This window comes from Rosa rugosa, chromosome 6 (assembly GCF_958449725.1).
Source record: "Rosa rugosa chromosome 6, drRosRugo1.1, whole genome shotgun sequence".
NCBI lineage: Eukaryota > Viridiplantae > Streptophyta > Magnoliopsida > Rosales > Rosaceae > Rosa > Rosa rugosa.
Genome location: NC_084825.1, coordinates 49,962,147 through 49,981,762, shown reverse-complemented (window position 1 = coordinate 49,981,762; position 19,616 = coordinate 49,962,147). Strand labels below are relative to the sequence as shown.

The window sequence follows — 19,616 nt, the reverse complement described above, 5'->3', positions numbered from 1 at the left end:
GATGAAAGTTCAGGACCTTATTATTTAAAAAATACGAAAAAAAAAGTTCATGCGGATTTGTTTTCAAAAAAGTAAAGTTTGAAAGCAGAAGTTTTTATAAAATATATCAATACATAAATGATTTCACATAGATGTACGTATACCAGTAAAACTCCTTAAACGCAAAAGTGTCATTTGTTTTCACTTTTTACAATTAACGAGGACGTTAACCGGTCAAACGAAAGAAAAATTAACTTCGTCTCCTTCCTTGTGCCCCCCCCCCCCCCCCCCCAATTCTCCTCAATTAGAAACCCTAATTCCTGTGAGCCCCAAAATCTTCTCGACTGCTACTTAACGATGTCCTCTAGAACGGTCAATGACTTAATCGCAGGGAGAGAAAAGTCAATATTCACCGGTGGTACTCCCGCAGACCCATCGACGATAACCACCCATGACGACTGTTACCGTGTTCACACTAATCGAGTGGCCACAGTTGCTGCTGCTTCCACAAACCAATCTCCGCCTCCGGAAAATTCCACAATCAAAAGGTTCCATCATGTCTCCTCGTTCAATTTCTTTTGATGATTTGGGGATTTCAAAGCTTCTAACCTTGATTTTGTTGTTGTTGTTCTTGCTCACGATGCAGGCTACAATCTGAATTGAAGGACTTAATGGTAACACACACAGTTCATTCTTTACTGTTTTGATCATGTGTATAACTGTATATTCTTTAATTGTTCTTTGTTGGTGAACTATAAATTTGGTGAATCAAAAATCGATATTTTTCCTTATATTAGTAGTTTCTTATACAATGTTGAATTTCAGATGAGTGACTGTGACTCTGGGATATCAGCCTTTCCTGAAAAGGACAATATAATGTGCTGGAAAGGGAGAATTAGTGGAGGCAAAGGTTCAGTGTATGAAGGAAAAGAGTACAGACTATCCCTTCGCTTTCCGAATGATTATCCGTTCAAACCGCCTTGCATCAACTTCGATCATCCTATCCCTTTTCACCCCAATGTGGATGCCTATGGAAAAATCTACTTGGATATTCTTCTACTGGTATACTTGCTTGCAGTACCTTAATAAGTTGTTTCTTCATTTAGAAAGTTAAATGTTTTGACTTCTTTGCATATACATTGCATTGGATTCAATTGTAGGAAGAATTCGATAAATGGTCATCTGCTTATGATGTGAGAACCGTGCTCTTATCCATCAAGAGTCTACTTGAAGGTAACCACTTTTTGCTGTAACTTCTCTAGCAGATTGTATCGTAGAGCAGCTATTTGTATTGGCCATTTCGGGGGACGTCGAACACTTGAGAATAAATTTTCAGAATTTGACGTCAATTTACAGATCCAAACCTAAGCACACCTGTCAACTGCGATGCAGCAAGACTTTGGAGTAATCAGAAAGGTAAATATTCGGTTTGCTTTTGGTTTAAATAACAGTTCTGTTTCATTATTTGAAATGAATAATGCTTCCTCTTTCTTCTGCAGAATATAAGGAGAGGGTGGAAAAATTATACAAGCATCCCCAATATGGATTAGAGAAGAGAACTATTGATCGATTTGGAGGGCAATTATGCGGTTTGCGAGAGGATAGTAAGGTGCTTTCTGAATGTTTAAGGCGGCATTCTTCCTTTATAAAAAGAAAAGTTTCAAAGCAGTAAACAAGGAATGATTAATGTCCTCGATCAGTTGTATAGTAAAGGTTGTCCTGTTTTAGCTGCCGGTTTCCTGTACTAGTATGTCAATTAAAGATTGCTCTGGTAGAACAGCTCTTGTATAAGTAACTTTATTGCGAGTTAACTTTCACTGTTGAACACAGTACTGGAATCCCACAGCCTTGAGTTATCGAAATCTCCTAGATCCTCCTAGATCGCAAGTTTGAAATTTTTTGATCTCATGTACCTTACAAAGTAATGGAAAAGTCTTTTGAGTGGCTTCCTCACAACTATCTAAACAATGATATGTTGCTCCAGTGCCTAAGAATTTACAATGTATCTAATCCTTTTTGGGTGTGTTTAGGAGGGTAGTGTATGTGTGTAAGTACTTGAGGAAGTTTAGGCAAGTTTTGCTTAAATTGTAAGGATTACTTGCTTCATGGAGATATCTGAAGTGGTTAATTTCTCTTGGCTTGAAGTTATATCCTTCTTAATTTTCATTCGGGCAAGGTTTAAGATCACACTTGTACTCCATATACTACCTGTATAGTTTGATGAAATCTGCTTTCGCTCGACTTTCTTTTATTTTTTATCGAAGATAAAGTATTATTGCTAAATGTGGTCTGGTTAAAAATCGAGTTCGAGTACCATACCCCAATTAGAGAAATAACCTCATGCTTTTGCATCTGTATATGGCTCAAGTATAATTGCTATTCAAAAATGATAAACTAAATGGGTGTCCAAAGACAGTATGATGGTGCCCTCAGAACCGCAAGTCCTCAAGTAATGTCCTGACCCGACCCACCAAAACATGGACCTTGCAATTGCAAGTCCAAGGACAATCCCGTCATTTGCGCAAAATTAAAGGGCAAACACCCCCAAATGGGCCGGCCTTCATATATAAACCCTAGCGAAAACCTCATCTCTGAACACCTTGACCCTCTGCCGCCCTCTCAGTGAAACCCTAACCAGAGACCAAAACGCAGAGAGCTTCGCTGCAATCATGGGGCGTATGCACAGCCATGGAAAGGGTATGTCAGCTTCGGCTCTGCCCTACAAGAGAACCCCACCGAGCTGGTTGAAGATCTCTACCCCCGATGTAAGTAAATCTCAAAAACCCTTGATGTCTGATGTGGGTTTTGCAATTTGGGGGGGTTTGATTGAGAGACCCAGAACTGAGATGTCTGTGTGTGGTTTTGAAGGTGGAGGATAGCATTTGCAAGTTTGCGAAGAAGGGTATGACGCCGTCTCAGATCGGTGTGATTCTTCGTGACTCTCATGGGATTGCTCAGGTTAAGAGCGTTACTGGAAGCAAGATCTTGCGGATTCTTAAAGCTCATGGTATACCCTATTCGTTTTTATTAATCTCTGTATGGTTTTTGGGGTGCTTTGTTTGTGTTTGGTTAATGGGGAAGTTATGGATGAAATTGAATGTGAAATGGGGCTTGTGGGATTGAGTGTTTGTGTTCATGAAGTTGCTTTTTGAATTGAATGTGTAAATGGGGTTTGTGGAATTGAAAACATGGAAAGAGGAATTGTTTTGGTTTACTGTTTATGCTGTTTGTGTAGTATTTAACTATGTTGTTGAGACCGGGTTGTGGTAGTTTAATTAGGCTAGGTGGATACAATGAGCATAGTTTTGTGATCAAAAGTGTAGATGTCTGAAACAAGCGGCGTTGTCTTCTTTATTCTCTGTCTTACTACCAATTGGCAGTCTTGTTTTATGATTTTTGTTTTTAATGGGATTGTTGTTTGAGAAGTGATATAGAGTAGGACTAACTTTCTTTGGTTTGTTAGGTCTTGCTCCTGAAATTCCTGAGGATCTGTACCACCTTATCAAGAAGGCTGTGTCAGTCAGGAAGCATTTGGAGAGGAACAGGAAGGACAAGGATTCCAAGTTTCGTTTGATTCTTGTGGAGAGCAGGATTCACAGGCTTGCTCGTTACTACAAGAAGACAAAGAAGCTCCCCCCAGTCTGGAAATAGTAAGCACACTCACTTCTTTTGCAGTCTGATTGTATTGGTGATTTGCTTAACTTAGCATTATAGATTTGATAGTGAGCTCAAATGGTTTAAGTGACATGGTGCTGAAATTCTTTTGTCTTTCCTGTGAACTGTAGTCTCTAAAATTCACATTGCGCTAATTGAGCTAATAGGTGTCCTGCTTATTTATGTTGAGTAGGTTCCTCATTTAGTTTTGTACTATAGTGTTTAATATCAGCACACGATGATGATGACTTGAAATCTGAGACTTCTTCTCAGATGATTTTTTAAGGGGCATGACTCAAAATTTCATAGGTCTTTCATATGAACTCTATTCTTTGAAATTCCCATTAAACTTGGAGTCCTATTTCCTGATTTGATCAATGTACTCTTATTTAGGATTGAATTTGGTACCTATTTAAGAGAGTAGCTTAATAATGTTAGTAATTTCATAGTCAAAACATGTCGTAGCTCACTTGAAAAGTTCCTTTCAATCGTACTTCACTTTTAATATTCTTCATGGCTCAGTCAGCAGATTTGATCCAATATGCACGCTAATTTATATGTTGTGTTTGTTTACAGCGAGTCCACCACTGCCAGCACTCTTGTTGCTTAGGTTGGGAATGAAGCTCTGGATAGCTAGCTTGGGTTCTCTTGGCAGGATGCACGGACTTTTAATTAAGCTGTTTGCTCGTATTTTAAATTTCTGTCTTATGTAAGATTTTGGTATTCTTAATGTATACCTAGGACTTGATGCGTTGTTGTCCTTCTATGACCATAACCATTTTGAGCTTTTCACTACAATGTTAAACTTGAAATTTTCGATCTTTTATGCTTGCCGTGCTTTCCTTGGGTTTATTTTGATAGATTAGTTGGGAAAATGGTGTTTCACATACACCCTGGTAATTTACCCCCAATTTTAAACAGCACCCACTATCGGTCTGCAACGCTGTACAGTTCTCTGTTTCTTGCATGTAAACATCCGTAAAGACCTGCTATATGTGGTGTTAAAGTTTAGCCTTAAACTGTTTTGTATAAAATTGTTTGTTAGAAAATAGGTGTTTTCATGATCGTTTTTGGGAAATGCATACATATTATGCTTCAAAGTTGACCACATCTAATGTTCCAATCTTCCACCTATCTAATGTTACTTTTAGTGGGTTTAGGTGGAACAATCGCATTTAGCTTATCATGGCCAAATACAAAGATGGTGCTAGTTTTAAATTTTGATTGATTATCGCCATATGATGATGATATGAGGACATGAATTATGAAAACTGTAATATCGGTGCATACAATGATACAAATCATACAAAGTCCAATATCATTTTCCACCAACATCAATGATCAAAACTCAAGTTATGCTACTACGTAGTAGAATTTGTTATTGCATGCATCAAAGACACTAATATATAAATATAATGATAGATTCTTGCCAAAAAAAAAAATATATATATATATATATATATAATGATAGATTGATAGGTTTCAAAATGACATTGTGTAAAATTGTTCAAATGTGTCATAATTGTGTTGTTCCAAACAAGGCCCACCATCAAAAGCCCACACCGCTAAATATAATGGCGGTTTCTGGAAAAAGAAAAATGGCGCTCTAAACCCCTCGAAGTCTGGTAAAACCCTAGAAAATTTGAGAAAGCAAACTCAGTCTCTCCTCTCTGCAGACGACGAGAGCTCGCTCTTCCCCAGTTCTTCAGAGCCAAGGTGTCAAATCCTTATCTCACCCGTTTAATTTCTTTTTCCTCTTTAATTTTTCAGTCTGTTTTCTCTGAAATCTGTGTTCCGAACGAAAAGTATGTATTGTTACTTCCCTGCTGAATCGTTTGCTGCGAAATTGTCAGAAAATATCAGAATTTAACTACCCTTTTGATTTCGTCTTCAAATTCCGACTTTATTGTATGAATCTAGTTGAACCCTGTTCAGTTCTCAATGCCTTTTGGCTGCTAATTGCAACTGTTGAGATTTGTGTAGGACGAGGTTAAATTTTATGCTTTAAATATACTGACATTAAGCCTATTCGAAGAACTGTACAAGTAGTCGTGTCGCTGATTTGACTTCTATGTGCTATGTTCCTCTGGTTAGAGGTTGTGCGCATTTTTAGTGTAGAAAACTCCCTTATGGCTTATTCCTCATCAATGCCGGAGCTTAGGTCTCAGAATTTACAGGATGAATATCAGGTTGTTTGTAAAGTATTAGCTACCCACTGCGAGAAGATGAATTTTGTGGACCATGAATATGATAGACAGGCACACACTTGTGCAATACAATGTATAGGGGAATTTTGATGGATCATTTTCTTTATCTTTCCAGTTTTGTCTTTTGAAGGAAGAAACCTGAGTTAGCAAGCAAAATGGTGGAAGGGATTAGAGACTTCACTGCTATAGTCGAGAGAGATGGTGTTCACCAACCTGTTCTGGATGCGCAGAATGGCGAGGAGCTGATGCATGTTCAGCCTGGTGTTTCTATTGTCCTCGGTAGTCACCCTCCTGAGTCCCCTGGCACTCTCTATATCTCCACCAAGTATGTCATGCTGTCTCTAACTCTCTCTGGCTTTTATCTGTTCTATTTGGGTGAAAAGTTAAGGGGGAAAAGCAAAGAAAGAACACTATGTAAAGGATGGGGAGGGGTTAAATTTTTGTTTCTACAAAGTTGCTGTCCATTTAAATAGTTTATGGGCTTTTGCAGGCAAGTGATTTGGTTGAGTGACACTAACAGGGCCAAAGGTTATGCGGTGGACTTCCTGTCTATATCACTGCATGCTGTATCCAGGGACCCAGAGGCGTACACCTCTCCTTGCATATACGCTCAGGTATAGTGCTTGCATATGGTCTCTTGTAGTCTTGTGTTTATCTTGTTAGGAATTTACAGGGTCAGAACTTCTGGTCCAATGTATGGTTTCAAGAGTGTTTTGTCTTCCTAGAATGATCCTCTGGCTTCTTACTTTTTTTGTTATCCAATATCTTTTGTCTATTCTGTTTGAACTCTGAATATGTGTTGTTTGGTAAGTTTTAAAACGATGTTTCTAAGTTAAGTCTGTGAATATAGAATAGGTAACCAACTTAAAGAATAAGAATTTTCTGTATTTGGAAGCATTTCATCAAAAACTCCGAGTCTTTTTCTCCAACGTAGTAATAGCACAGTTTTGTATTTATGTTTTGTGCATCAGAATCACTTGTTTGCTTCTTTCCTATTCAGGGTTGGCATATCTTCACCATATAATGAGCTAGGTTTAACATTGTTGGTCTTGACTGATTTTAATATTCAATGTTACTACATGTTGTTTGGCATTTTTGTGCATGGTTTTCTGATTACTATATTTTACGTTAAAGATTGAAACTGGAGCTGATGAAGATGAGTCAGAGGGCTCAGATTCAGAATGCAATGGTGTTTTAGATCTGTCCAAGATTACAGAAATGAGGCTTGTTCCTTCCGATCCTAACCAATGTACACTTTCTCTCCTTCCCTCCTTCCATGTCTGAATTGTAGCCATAATGATGTCATACTTACTCATTTTTCGTGGTCTGTATTTTGCTGAAGGATAACTGGTATATTGTTTTCTGTATGGCAGTGGATTCTTTGTTTGATGTATTTTGTGAGTGCGCTGAGCTGAATCCTGAACCAACTGAAGGTTAGAGCATCATTTTCCTTTTGCTTTTGTGATGCGGTATGAATTGTGTTTGCTTCATCAGCTCTATTCTGAATTTCTGATATTATACTTTTGACTTTGTTTAGAAAATGAAGAAGAAGAGCATAATTGGATATTTAGTGCTGACCAGTTGGAAGATGAGGCAACAGGTCTGGAATGGACCAACAATTTTCTACATCTAGTTAATGTGTCTTTGAGTAATATAGAATCTCTTATTATCTCTGATTTCTTGGTGTTCATGCTATTTCCAGGAGAAGATTCTGAGCCTTCAATTGCAATTGGGCAATCTAATGGGGATCATGACCTAGCTCGTACTGTGCTTGAGGTAACCCGTTAATATTCATTTAGTTAGTCTGTTTGCATCAGTTCTTTTAAGTTTTGAGCAGATGTGGCATTGAAAACATTTTCATCTCATTGCAGCTTCAGATCAATGATCAACGCTTTGAGGATGCAGAAGAGATGGAGCATGAGACTGACAGTGCACAGCGCTGATCTTTCTCCTATCAATACTTGGTTTTCAAACCTTTAACCCGTACCATTTTATGCCTGTGCTCCGGAGTCTTGCTGTATATGTCAAGAGTTATCATAACTTGTTGTCTTGTCATCGTACCTATATATGTATTTTGTTAGTAGAATCTCTATGGAAATTTTTTTACCAAGGGTTCCTTTGAGAATGTTGTTGCTCAATTTCTGGATTATTCTGAAATCTGAACCCAGTGTCTGACATTTTAAGAGCCTCTGTGATGTTTACCCTTGATTTAGACATGGTGCATGAGCATTCTATAGAAGGTTAACTCGAAATACCGGGTAGTCCAAACCAAGACACAATCTGAAGTATCTCGATGGCTTTTGTATTACCCCTTTTTCTGTGGTAGCCTGCCAATTTTGAGAAGCAACTCTGTTAATTTCTATCAACTGCTTACCAAGCAAATAGGGTTTTATACCTCCTCACTAAGCTACCTTCTGCAGTCTATAACGACTGTAGAATGGTGAACTGAGAAACCGTTCGACCAACCTGTATGCTATATGAACGAATTTGAAGCACAATGTTAGTGACAACAAATTTATAAGGGGCTGTGACCAGTTATCCATTTTTAGCCCAAAAAATGCCCACTTACTCCACAAAGAGTTTTTTAACCCCATTTACCCAATCTTACATCTATTGACATTTTAGCCCCTGTTAATTAAATTAAAACCCATCCATCTCTTATCAGTCTCTCTCTCCTTCCCAAACTCTCTCTCTCTCCCCCCGATCTCCACCTCCACTCTCTCTCTCTCTCTCTCTCTCTCTCTCTCCTCCCCATGATCTCCACCTCCGGTCTGTCTCTCTCTCTCTGATCGCCGCGCCGGAGATGCAGTCCAAATCTGAACACGACGATGAAGCTCCAGTCGGCGATCCAACGTTCTCGTCGCCGTTCGATTGATCGGCGATCCAGCCACTCCAACGTCCTCGTCGCAGTTCATCGGCAATGTGTCTACTGCCCCTAACGCTGCCCCTAAACCCTAAACTTAACACGAAGACATTATTTGGGGGCAGTAATGTGTCTACTGCCCCCCACTAAACCATTATTACTGCCCCCCACTAAACCATTAAAACTTGCCCCAGTTTTGTGAAGGGTTCTGACTTCGTATGAAGACATTATTTGGGGGCAGTAATGTGTCTACTGCCCCCCAGTAAACCATTAAAACTTGCACCAGTTAAGTGAAGGGTTCTGACTTCGTATGAAGACATTATTTGGGGGCAGTAATGTGTCTACTGCCCCCCACTAAACCATTAAAACTTGCACCAGTTTCAAGGATTCACAGTGTATTGCACTTTATCACAAACAAATCAACAAGAGATGATTACTGTCTCCTAAGAAAGACATTATTGGGTGGCACTAATGTGTCTACTGCCCCCCAATAGACCATCAAACATTACACCGCTTCCTATGTTTCGCAGATTATACAAGTTATTCACACTCAAAACAACAGATAATGTCTAAAAACCCACATTATGAGGGTCAATATTCTGTCTACTGCCCCCCACTAGACTGACACAAACAACACAATTTTTTTCATTTATCAACTACTGCAATTTAACACTACATTTACTTTGGAATAGCAGTTTTCAGTCCGTCTATAAATAAAGCAGTCATCATTGGCCCCCAATACAAAGTCTACTGGGGGGCACTAATGTTACAACTTTTATGGTTATGACTGCACAATAGCAGATAGCCATTTTCAGTCCGTCGTCGATTCCTTCAGAAGGTCAACCCCGGCCTCGCCGAGCTTCTCAGCGACGAGGACCGTCAGCTTTTCGGCGCGGCGATGGCTAGAGCAGGCGTCGTGGGCGACCTGCCGGAGGGATGGAGGGAGGGAGAGAGAGATCCGACGTCTTCTGGAGAGAGAGAGAGAGAGAGAGAGAGAGAGAGAGAGAGAGAGAGAGAGAGAGAGAGAGAGAGAGAGAGAGAGAGAGAGAGAGAGAGAGAGAGAGAGAGAGAGAGAGAGATAGAGAAATCGGTGAGGGGGGAGGAGAGAGAAATCGGTGAGGGGGAGAGAGAGAGAGAGAGAGAGAGAGAGAGAGAAACTGAGAGTAGAGAGATTGAAGGAGAGGGCAAAAAAGTCCCAAAAATTAATAAAAAGAATTAATTGGGTAAAGGGGAAATAATCCCTTAGAGTGTTTTGGGTAAATGAGGTTTAAAAACTCTTAGTCGGGCAAGTGGGCACATTTTAAGCTAAAATTGGGTAAATGAGCATTTTACCAATTTATAATGTGATATGGTTCATACGAGTTCCTCACTCTCAAGACTTTCTCCTTTCAACCGTTATTCAAACATGCATTCATCGAATGTATGAGAAATATGAAAAAAACATATTTGAAAAAAAAAAAAAAAAGGCAAAAACTTTGGGCTGATGAGGCCCAAGCAACAAAATTAATAGATGCGTTGGAACCAGCTTAAAAGAATAACGACCCGACCCGACCCGCCCAGAATAGAAGGGACACCTGGCAGAGATGGTTGCAAAACCCTAATGGCCCCGTAATATATAGTCTCCAAAACACTTCGCTTCTCTTTCCATCGCTTTAGAGGTTGAAGCCGCTGCTCCATAGCTCCCTCTATTCTCCGCCGTCACCTAGGTCCGTCTCTCTCTCTTTCTCTATCTCAGTTTAGATTAGGTTTAGCTCAGTAAAGTGAGCAAAAACCCAGTAATTTTGAGTTCCATTTCTGATGGATTGGGTCTGTTATCTTCGATTAATTGGTTTGTGAAATTTTGATTTTGATGCAGAGAGTAAAAGCAGAGAAGCTTGAAAACCATGGCTTACGCAGCGATGAAACCCACCAAGCCTGGTCTCGAGGAGACACAGGAGCAGATCCACAAGATCAGAATCACCCTCTCTTCCAAGAACGTCAAGAACCTCGAGAAAGGTCCTTACTTTCCCATATTCCTCTGTTCAATTTCTGCTTAATTCATTATCATTTGTTATATTTTGGTTATACCATGTTGTTTCTTCTAGTGTTTTTAGTAAAAATGGACTACCCATTTCGTAGTTATGTTGAATGCTCTACCTGAGTTTTGTAATGTACTTATTGGAACAAGACATGTCTAGGGTTGTGTTTGTTGTATTCGAATTGTGTTCATGTTAGTGAGCTTGATAAGTATGGCAGTCAATTACGAATTTTTCTTCAATTGGATATGGTCCAAGTCAGGTTTTCTGCAAATTATTCAAGCATTAGTGTTGTAATGTACATAAAACTTGTCTAGGGTTTCAGTAATTTTGTGTTTTTTATATTTGAATTGTGTTCATGTCAATCAATATTATGGTTTTAATGAGCTTGATAAGTATGGCACTTGGTCAATTACTAGTTTTTTTTTTCAATTGGATATGGTCGAAGTCAGGGTTTCGGCAAATATTAAAGCAGTAGTTGTGTTGGATTATGAAGTTTTGTTTGTTTGAGTACTAGTGTTTGTCCTGTTGTTCTGATATCTGTTTTGTTTGATAGTTTGTGCTGATTTGGTTCGCGGTGCCAAGGACAAGAGGCTTAGGGTGAAGGGACCAGTGAGGATGCCTACCAAGGTTCTGCACATTACCACCAGGAAGTCTCCCTGTGGAGAAGGTATGTTTCAGTGTTAATCGAGCTTTATGGATTCTTAACTGGCTTACTGCATCCTTGTTTTTGTTATTGAATTAGATAGATGATGCTTTATGTCTTAAAGATGTCTGCAAGTGTTTCTTCTTTTTTGGTTCCTCACTCAAGAAGTAAAAAGTTAAAAGCTTTCTAGTTTATAATGAGTTAGAGAAATATAATCTGTTTTTGAGTATCGTGTCTCTGCATTTGATTTTCATACGTAGATAGTCATTTGAGTATGGTGTCGCTACACTTGCTTTTCATACAGAGATAGTTGAGTATGGTGTCTCTGCACTTGCTTCTTGTTTGCTTTAACAGTTTGTTTGTGTTTTGCAGGTACTAACACATGGGACAGATTTGAGTTGCGTGTGCACAAGCGTGTTATTGATCTCTTCAGCTCTCCTGATGTTGTGAAGCAGATCACCTCCATCACGATTGAACCTGGTGTTGAAGTGGAGGTCACAATTGCCGACCAATAAACTCTCATTTTAAGATTTGGTCTAGTTTTCCTAGTTAATTGGAAATGTTCTATCTGTGATGTTGTTTATTTCTCATTTTGAAGTTGAAGACTTGGTAGTGTTTCAATTTTCCTGGGACGGTTTTGATATGGGCATGTACTTCAATGCATATTTTTAATATTTAATAGAAGTACTATTTTTGCAGAATGCTTCAGTTTATGTTTTCTCTCCCTTATCTCTTATTTTATGAAGTAAATTAGTGGTCAAAGAATTTAGAATAAGACCTTTTCATTGATGAGATGCATACATAACTAAATGAATATTCAAGTGTTTCTGCTTCTTTTCCTAGCCCTTGTTCTTGGCATCAATGCGTATATAGGACAACAACACTACAAAGCAGTTACCTGATTTGACTTCTTCAAGCTTTAATTGCTTTGCAAACACTTCGACAATTTCAGGTAACCTCACTGATCTATTCACAATCCAAAGTTAGTTCCCACAAGGTTGGAAAGACATATGACCTCTTTCGGTTTGCTTAGCGCCTTAGCCTCACTTGCATAAACACCATCAGTATTAGTTTCCAGCACGTGGGCTGGAAACATCGTTAACTTCGCTATCATGAGAAAAGAGTGGAGACTACATGTACTTGGCTTCCAAGTTATTACCTCACTGATCATCACACCAAACCTTTACTATGTGTTGTAATCATTAAATGTATATGTAGTATGATCTTTTGCTCTTGGCCAATTCAATGATCTAATGCTCCCCCTTCAGGTATGTTCCTCACGTATGCTTTGATTTGGTCAAGGTAAATGAACACCGAACTTGCAGAAGACTTTGATGCTCTTAAAATAGTTTATTCAGTGATGATGGTGATAAGAATCAAGTATGTTAGTCTAACACTGCATGAAGAGAATCAAGTATATATTACCACATTGTTTCGGACATTTAGCGTCATCCAACAGCCTGCCAAAGATAAACATCAAGAGGAAGCTAACAAATCCTGTTTTTTTCTTACTTCTTGGTTCTTTCAGTAGGTATTTCCTTGGCCATGGTCATTGTGGAGAGAACAGAAGTACTATTCCGGTGAATGCGGGAGTGGTTCTTGACATGGATGATTCGCTAAGTACTGTTTGGTTGAGCGCGCTGCATCAACATGGCCCTGTCACTTTTATGCATCTCATGGTTCGGCGAAGACGAGTTGAGCTTTAGGGACTCCAGAAATGATGTTGTACGTGCAGCTGCTGCAGGTCTGGTTTTTAGCTATTTTATTTAATGTGATTTGCAATGATTTTGAGTCCTTTTTTCACTTTTTTTCTATTGATCAAATACACAGCTTTGGACCTCATAAAGAATGTTCAAGACTTCAAGTTCAAGCAATCATAGGGCCCGTATCATCAATGCAAGCCAACTTCCTGATTGATATAGGAGAAAAAGCTCACATGCCCATGATCTCATTTTTCAGCAACAAGTCCTTCCCTCACCTTCCTCCCAAGTTCGTATTTATTCCAAGCTGCACAAAATGACTCCTCTCAAGTCAAAGCCATAAATGCTATTGTCCAAGCTTTTGGGTGGAGAAAAGCTGTGCCAATCTACATAGACAATGCCTTCGGCGAGGGGGTACTACCCTACTTGGTGGATGCCTTGCAAGAGGTTCGAGCTCGTGTTCCTTACCGGAGTGCCATACCTCCAACCACAACAAATGACCAACTTGTTGGAGAGCTTTACTAGTTGATGACAATGCAAATTAGAGTCTTCTTTGTGCACATGACTCCCTTGGGTCTAGGCGTTTCGCCAAAGCACGAGTTGGGAATGATGAAGGAAGGCTATGTTTGGATCATGACCAATGGGCTACCAATCTGTTGAGTAACGGTTCAGTCATCAACTCAATGCAAGGGGCATTGGGTGTGAGGACTTATGTGCCGAAAACAGACGAGCTTATCGACTTCAGGGCCCGATGGAAAAGGAAATTTCAACAAGAAAATCCGACCATATATAGTTGATGTTTAACTAGATGTTTCTGGACTATGGGCATATGATGCTGCCTATGCATTAGGCATGGCAGTTGAGAATGTTGGCACTAGATCAACCTTTGGCTTCCGAAAGACAAATGATTCCATCCACTCATCGACAGATCTCGAAACTCTCAGGGTCTCTAGAAAAGGTCTAGAACTTTCCAAGTTCTCATCAAGTACTAGATTTAGAGGCATTGCAGGAGATTTCAGTTTTGTCAACGGGCAGTTACAATCTCCGATGTTGGAAATTGTTAATATGAATGGTAATGGAGCAAGAGGCATTGAGTTTTGGACACCACAACGTGGACTTGTGAAAAGTTTGAACACCTCAAAATCCACAAAGAGTGCATACTCAACTTCTGAATCTGGTATGGGACCAATAATATGGCCAGGAGATTCTGCCTCCACACCATAGGGTTGGAAAGTTCCCACAAACGGCAAAAAGTTGAGAGTAGGAGTTCCGGTGAAGATTGTTTCTCCGGAGTTTGTGAAGGTGGTGCGTAATCCTGTCACTAATGGAACAGAAGTCACTGAGTTCTGCATTGACATCTTCAAGGCTGTAATGGAAGGACTACCTTACATAACAATACTGAAATGATATCAAAATATCGAATACTTATGGCGTTACTTTGATTCATATGAACAGAATTTCAATGCTGTAATGGAAGGACTACCTTACATAACAATACTGAAATGATATCAAAATATCGAATACTTAATTATGGCGTTACTTTGATTCATATGAACAGAATTTCAATGCTTTGGCCGCAACGACAACGGTTGTTTGTTTTTCATCTTCATCAAACCCTCACCCCAAGGGTTCTTTTGTCTAAAACCTTTTGATACAATTCTAAGTGATAAAGTAATCTGGAGTTCACATCCAAAACCAATTGGCAATGGATAGAGTGGCCCAAACCCTTATAAACCCGTAGACAAAGTCTCATTTTTCCTATGTGGGATGTATATATTCTCAACACTAAGATCAAACCCTATATATCACCGGAAGAATGTGACCAACTTCTGACAAAAGGGAGTGCAAATGGTGGTATTGCTGCTGCTATTGATGAAACTCCCAACTTGAAGGTTTTTCTTGCGAAATATTGCAAAAAATACACCATAGTTGGCCCAATCTTCAAAACTGGTGGCTTTGCCTTTGTAAGCCCCTCCTCTTCTTTCTTTCAACTGTTGCATTGAGATATGATAGTACACATATTGTTCCTCTGACCTTTTTACTTTGATTATTCTGTATAAACATTTTAACTTTTTTCTTGACCATAAATATATAGGTTTTTCCGAAAGGTTCACCTCTTGTACCGGATGTTCAAGGTCAATTCTAAACGTGACTGAGGGGGACGAGATGAAGAACATAGAAAATAAATGGTTAGGTGAAAACCACCTGCTTAGATAACAAACTGAATGCCTCTGATCGCCGCAGTTTTACAGTTTACAGCTTTTGGGTTCTCTTCCTCATTTTCGGTGTCTCTTCATGTTTAACTCTAATCATCCATACTACATTAGTCTTTAATAAGAATTTAGTCAATTTACACATCTTAATGACATGTTGGTCAGTATATATGGAGTAGGATTCGGTTCATGTTTATAGTCTTAAGTTATACTCCAAACTCAAATTTCTTCAGGGAACAAGAAACACGTGTGGATCAAATAGTTACAGCTCCTCAAGGTGAAGGAGCTCAAGAACACAATTGATTTATTAATTTTCACATTAATTGTCATTTTGTATGTCGATGAGAAAGTGGTGTAATCCATTCCATTGTACTACTGTAACAATAACATATTGTGTGGTTGATGAATGTCACTTTGATTGTATCATTTAGTTGATTCTAGATCTCTGCTTTCAAAGCCATTGTCCTTGTGACTCGGCTAGATAGTTTTCTATCACATGACAACTGAAATTATACAACAACTAGCGGTCCATGATCGAAATATACAGAGCTTCCACTTACAAAGGACGCTACACGTACTAACTAGTATTATTATTATATCCGCTATACTCGATCAGCTGGATATCTTGGGAAAATCTATCTTTAACTGTTGAAGATATTTTGGGTGATATGATTATAGTCGGAATTTCTGTAAAGAGGACATATCAATTGACATTAAACAAAGTGTACGTATACATTCCTCCATTAAACAAGAGATATGTGATAGTTCCAGTATAGTCACTTTGCCACACACACAACGTGATATGCCTGCATCGTACTGTCTAATTCATGGTCTAGATACTTCATGAACAGAGACTAAACAACAAGCTTTTGTCAATTCTTTGGTCTCTTCAATCACTTCTATTACCTTTAACCGAATGAATATATGTTCTTTCAATACCTATTTCCTACTGTTTTCACTTTAATCAATTCAAACTAATCAGACCCTAATTTGAGGAAAGATCCAAAAAGTAAGCAAAATAACAGTTAATTTCCTAGAGTTAACAGGATTTTCAATCAACCTTGATTTCATAGAGCTAGTGATCATTGTTTTTTTTTTTTTTTTTTAATCGAATGATGAATGCCGTATGCTTTTTTTTTTTTTTTTTTTTTTTACATCTCCTGCATAAAAAACCAATCATGATATCAGTGGTTTCTTTCGGTTCATTCAATCTTTTGCATTCATAAAAACTGTGGTCACTTTTATCATTCATCCCACCACAGCATCATTCTGCGTGCAAGCTTTTTCTTAAATCACCTTAAAAATCCATTTAAGCATTTCCTTGACGTGTTTCCCTTAAAAGGAACTATCAACTATGGTAGGGGTCATAAACACGACTCAATAACTTTCCAATTGAAAAGACCTCAGTGGCATACGTTTATTATGTTATCGGAATAATTAAGATCATCTACTAACCTTACGGCTTCAACCTTATGGTGTCGATTCATGCTCAAGTAACGAACTTATACATAATTCGAAATTGTACTATAAAACATTGAAACACATGTTCCGTATATTTTCACCGTTTTGAAGAACATATCTAGTGAAAAGACGTAAAATATACCAACAAAGATGTACGTCAGTCGAACCTCTCATATGCATGGTTACCCAATCATGTTAGATGGTTTTCATAATGACATTGTCTGGAAAGGTTTTGTACCCATCAACTGAATCTTGAATGAGATCGAGCCACCATGAAAGTTGGCCTTAACTTTCATGTGCAGAGTGCGGTAGAATTGAATTAAATTAGGTGAGGAGAGAAAAACCCATATTTGGTTTTAATTATTCGACACAGTTAAAGAGTAAAGCTCCAGCTAAGTTCACGTACATACTAAATATACAAATGTGATATTTCAACCACCAATTAAGGTGAGGCACATAAGTTTGATTTCACATTCGACCAATTCCTTCAGCTAAGTAACTAAGCACAAAGTTATTCATGCAGGTTCATGAACCCAGGTGATCGAGCATAGTAACTAGGGCTTACCAGAAGTGAATGGAACTTGCAATTTATTCCCATCTAGTAATGTGTTTTTCATGCATATGTGAAAGTGAAGTAGCCTGCAGTTACTTTTACCCAAAAGGGTACAAAAAGATGGATGCATGCAGGTAAATAGTATATCATATGTACCTCATGCCAGAAGTTGTCGGGTTAAGCTGTGAAATTAAAATACAACCAACAACGTACTGCATCCGATTTTCATACAAGCTTCCAAATTTAACCTAGCTACAGCTCTTTCGTGTTATACCAGAAGTTCAGAACTCATCAGAGGATTCAGAATAAGCATGCAGTTTAGAGCAAGCGTGCACCAGATGCCAGCCAAACCCATCGTTTCAGGCTTCTTTCCGCAAACTCTAAACTCCGAGGTGTTTTATAGCATGTCGAAAGTTATTAGATTAGTTCATTGTGTGAGGTATATCGTCAATTGTGACTAATCAAATTTCAATATATACTCCGAAACATCATAGAATCAATGAACTCTCGTTTAAACTGGTTGCTGGGAGCTGGGACATGAATAAGCTATGAAGCTAAAGGCTATGCCTGAAACAAAGGCCGTTCTCTCTGCGGTATGTGACTCTCTTACGTAAAATGATCGATATCTGGGGGTCTAGCTAGTAGCTAGCTTAATCATGCAAATATAGATTGTGAAACTGGACAAACTGTATCAAGTGTAAGTGGGACTAGTACATTAAATATATTTAACTTCATGGCCCATCTCAAATTTATACAAACACATACTGACACAGGCAAACCTCCAAAGTCCAAGCATGCATGCTTGAAATGTGTGGGAAAATTTGAATACACACACACACACACATCCATTTCATGAAAGTTTTTCTTGTATTTTGTTAAGATATGATAGGAGACATTATCAGAAAAAGGATACATTATGTAGTGACTATGTACTATTTGTCACCTATTAATAAGAAAAAAGTGTGGATGTACAGTATAAAAGAGATGAGTAATTAAACTTTTCTTCTAATGTTGGCACCTCCGGCGTCCCAATGTCCCATCACTTTTTTAAGTTTTTCATTGGATAAAGTCTCTTTCCACAGACATATACACATTTTAAGATCAAATATCATGTTGATAACATTGCCAAACACGTAGTCGATCATTTCCATCTTTTTAAAAATAACTTGAGATGTAAATCATCTTGCCAAACACTCATTGCCCAAAATGGTCTCAATTTTTAATATCTTTTTTTGGTGATGGAAAGATTTTTATTCAAACAAGAACAATATTACAAACAAAAGACCCAAAACGGGCCAAAATAAAAACCAACAAACAACAACAAACAAAACCAAATAGCCCTACAATCTTCAGCCGCAGTGCAGATCGAACAGGAGAGAGGTGACATAGTGACGTCGCCGCCACCAGCCAAGCCCAAAGGTGACACAGAAACGTCACCAGATCTGCCGACGAAGACTTGGAGTCCAACCAAAACAATCCCGTGCAAGTACAGCAGCATAGAACCCATCGAAATATCTCCATAACCCAAATCTCTAAACCATACAAAACATCCTCTGAAACAAAGACAGTAACCAATGCAGAAGAAAAAAAGAAAAAGAGATAAGGAGAAGGAGACTGATCCGCAGAGGGATCAAAGGGACAGACGGCCAAAGACCGTGCAGACCCTTGTTGCACTACCGTATTCAAAGGGTTTACGCGCAGGGACGGGAAAAACCCGTTAAAACAGACAATCCAAACAACGCCGACGACAGAGCTCCGATGGACCAAGGAGCAATCGGTGAAGTGGAGTCCGATGGGTGAGGAGGATGTGCATCTTAACCATGATGAATCAGAGATTTGAGACAAAGAGAGATGGGTATGCTGAAAATTAAAGATTAGGAATGGTTGGAAAAGGGGATCTGGGAAGGACAGGAAAGCAAAGACAAAAGGGAAAGCATACTTGCCACCACCGGGGCAGCAGGGAGCTACCACGAGAAGGGTAGGGATAAGCCTCGCGAAGAGGGAAAATATCTCCCCCAACTTTCAAGCCAAAGATCCAGATCAGAGAGATCTAGATCTGGCAAGAAAGGGGGGGGGGAGGAGGGGGAAAGCTGGAAGCTGGGTTGGCTAGAGAGAAGGAATATCGAATCTTGAAAGTTTCAAATGATCGTTTTTCTTGTACCTCATATTTAATTTGCAGCAAACAAAAAATTAGAGGACATAAAATACATACAATCGTGGAGTATGCTCTCAAAATGACGATTTAACAGATACTATGGGACAAACTGTGAACTTTTAATAGTCGAGTGCCTAAATTGAAAATATCTTTTACATAGTACGTGTTGT

At 38.9% G+C, this 19,616-nt stretch overlaps 4 protein-coding genes across 5 annotated transcripts; all 4 read left to right on the top strand.

Moving 5' to 3' along the window:
• The first annotated feature begins 248 nt into the window (after positions 1–248).
• Positions 249–1,841, top strand: LOC133716030 (ubiquitin-conjugating enzyme E2 19-like). Its single transcript, XM_062142763.1, has 6 exons — positions 249–527; positions 626–653; positions 805–1,041; positions 1,140–1,212; positions 1,336–1,395; positions 1,479–1,841. Exons 1-6 carry the CDS (start codon positions 337–339, stop codon positions 1,649–1,651), a joined length of 762 nt encoding a protein of 253 aa, XP_061998747.1. The 5' UTR covers positions 249–336; the 3' UTR covers positions 1,652–1,841.
• A 728-nt stretch (positions 1,842–2,569) lies between these two features.
• LOC133715091 (small ribosomal subunit protein uS15-like) lies at positions 2,570–4,454 on the top strand. Its single transcript, XM_062141440.1, has 4 exons — positions 2,570–2,744; positions 2,848–2,986; positions 3,443–3,629; positions 4,210–4,454. Exons 1-4 carry the CDS (start codon positions 2,649–2,651, stop codon positions 4,241–4,243), a joined length of 456 nt encoding a protein of 151 aa, XP_061997424.1. The 5' UTR covers positions 2,570–2,648; the 3' UTR covers positions 4,244–4,454.
• A 740-nt stretch (positions 4,455–5,194) lies between these two features.
• Positions 5,195–7,997, top strand: LOC133715840 (chloride conductance regulatory protein ICln). 2 transcript variants are annotated; one of them, XM_062142503.1, is made up of 8 exons: positions 5,195–5,349; positions 5,956–6,165; positions 6,331–6,454; positions 6,975–7,089; positions 7,214–7,273; positions 7,378–7,440; positions 7,543–7,616; positions 7,712–7,997. In XM_062142503.1, the coding sequence occupies exons 2-8, from the start codon at positions 5,996–5,998 to the stop codon at positions 7,781–7,783; spliced, it is 678 nt and encodes a 225-aa protein (XP_061998487.1). In that variant the 5' UTR covers positions 5,195–5,349; positions 5,956–5,995; the 3' UTR covers positions 7,784–7,997. The 2 variants fall into 2 exon arrangements, with proteins under 2 accessions (XP_061998487.1, XP_061998488.1); XM_062142504.1 differs by having other exon boundaries at positions 5,202–5,349; positions 5,971–6,165.
• Positions 7,998–10,270: 2,273 nt separating this feature from the next.
• LOC133718102 (small ribosomal subunit protein uS10y) lies at positions 10,271–12,065 on the top strand. The gene is made up of 4 exons (XM_062144909.1): positions 10,271–10,409; positions 10,559–10,698; positions 11,275–11,388; positions 11,737–12,065. Exons 2-4 carry the CDS (start codon positions 10,587–10,589, stop codon positions 11,877–11,879), a joined length of 369 nt encoding a protein of 122 aa, XP_062000893.1. The 5' UTR covers positions 10,271–10,409; positions 10,559–10,586; the 3' UTR covers positions 11,880–12,065.
• Positions 12,066–19,616: the final 7,551 nt, after the last annotated feature.